The sequence below is a fragment of the Arachis stenosperma genome, chromosome 2 (assembly GCF_014773155.1).
Source record: "Arachis stenosperma cultivar V10309 chromosome 2, arast.V10309.gnm1.PFL2, whole genome shotgun sequence".
Taxonomy (NCBI): domain Eukaryota; kingdom Viridiplantae; phylum Streptophyta; class Magnoliopsida; order Fabales; family Fabaceae; genus Arachis; species Arachis stenosperma.
In genome coordinates, this window is record NC_080378.1 from 96,836,354 (window position 1) to 96,837,992 (window position 1,639).

At 37.8% G+C, this 1,639-nt stretch overlaps 1 protein-coding gene across 1 annotated transcript; it reads right to left on the minus strand.

The window, feature by feature from the left end:
• Positions 1 to 356: 356 nt before the first annotated feature.
• On the minus strand, positions 357 to 1,258 carry LOC130963223 (uncharacterized). The gene is made up of 2 exons (XM_057889359.1): positions 943 to 1,258; positions 357 to 595 (listed from the first exon to the last, which is right to left on the minus strand). Exons 1-2 carry the CDS (start codon positions 1,256 to 1,258, stop codon positions 357 to 359), a joined length of 555 nt encoding a protein of 184 aa, XP_057745342.1.
• Between the last annotated feature and the right edge of the window lie 381 nt (positions 1,259 to 1,639).

Genomic DNA, 1,639 nt, shown 5'->3' on the forward strand with positions numbered 1-1,639 from the left:
AAATAGTCCATTAATATTGGCATACACAATTTCGTGCACCAGGCTCATAGACATCATCATCATCATCAAGAACCACCTTTTCAGTTCGAGTAGGTCCCTTTTTCTGCTGTTTCACTGAACCACCTCCTTTTAAATATGAGTGTCTATTTTCATATGACTCATTTGATAGGTAAACCACCAAAATGTTCAAAAATACAGGTTAAAAACATGCCACAAGGAAGAGCTTTATCTTTCTCACTTATTATGCAATCAAACATATGCCTTACCATTAAGTATGCAAAAAAAATTTTAGATTTAGTGAGAATAGCATATAAGACCATAGTATCATAGAAAGACACTCTTTGATATGAACCGCTTTAAAGAAGAATAATGTGGTTCATTATACGATGCAACTGGGCACGAAGATAACCAAGGGATTTGTAAGTTAGTGTGAGGCCATCAATGAGAGAGATATTTTCACATACAACAGCCAGAGCATCTCTATAGGGAACACCTAATCCGTCATCCCATTTACCAGAGGTATAAACACAAGTACCAACATCAGTATATTTAAGAGCATCACTAATGGATTCTTCATTCAAGACAAGATCATGGCCTTTCACATATGAGTGAACGCTTCCCTCATGATAGGTCATATTTGTATAGAACTCTCTAACTAAGACTTGGTAAACAAGTTATTTTATTTTGAAAAGAGGATCCCAGTCTAGAAATCGAAGATTATCAACAAAGACAAAACCTTTCTTTTTTTCAGTGATGGTAAATCAGTCAGGAAAGGGGGACATATAGTTCGATGAATGACAACACCCTCATAAAAATCATGGTTCATGGTAGAGCAAAAATAGTGAGGGTTGTAGTTAGAGTGAGAGGTCATAAATTGTGATTTGTGTTCAAAAGGATCAATGGAAGGCTCCTTAACCGATTTGAGAGGGAGATTAGGGTTACCTCTTTGAGAACATTGAAGAGTTGACCTTGGCTTAGGTTGAGATGGTTCAGGCATAGGCTCCTCAACAGCTGGACGCTTCCTCTTCGAAGTGCTTGGCTGAGAGGGAGCACTAGGTGGAGCCGACGGCTTGGAAGAAGAAGGAAACCTTGGAGTTATTTTGGTGCATTCCATTGGATCGGTGCGAGGAGGAGAGGTTGGAGGAGAGGGTGATGGTGTAAAAGTGTGATCTTTGGAGCAAGGAGAAGTTCTAGGATTTTTAGGGAGTTTAAGGATTTTGGCCCTGGGACTCTTTTGAATAACTGTTTTCTTCCTCATTAGTGTGAAGTAAGGGTTTCGCACAATCAAGACACTAAAGGTAGTGGGGAGGAAATGAAGAGGTTATGGAAGGAGTTATGAAGAGAAAGGTTTGATAACTACAATAAGAAAGGGGTTTCTTGTAAACATGCAACTGCGTCACCTATGACTAGACCTTGAAAAGACTCAACATCAGTAAAAAAAACTTGATTTTATTATTAATAAATAAAATACTAGGTAAAACAGAACTTATTTTAAAATGAAATCTTTTTCACTAAAGGAAAAAACATAAAGTCACACATGGATGATGTAATACTCATTGGGTCCAGAGATGATAGAATTTAAGGAAACATATTGGACCACGAGAACTCTGAACTGAAAGGTTGGCCTAAAAGATTCAGA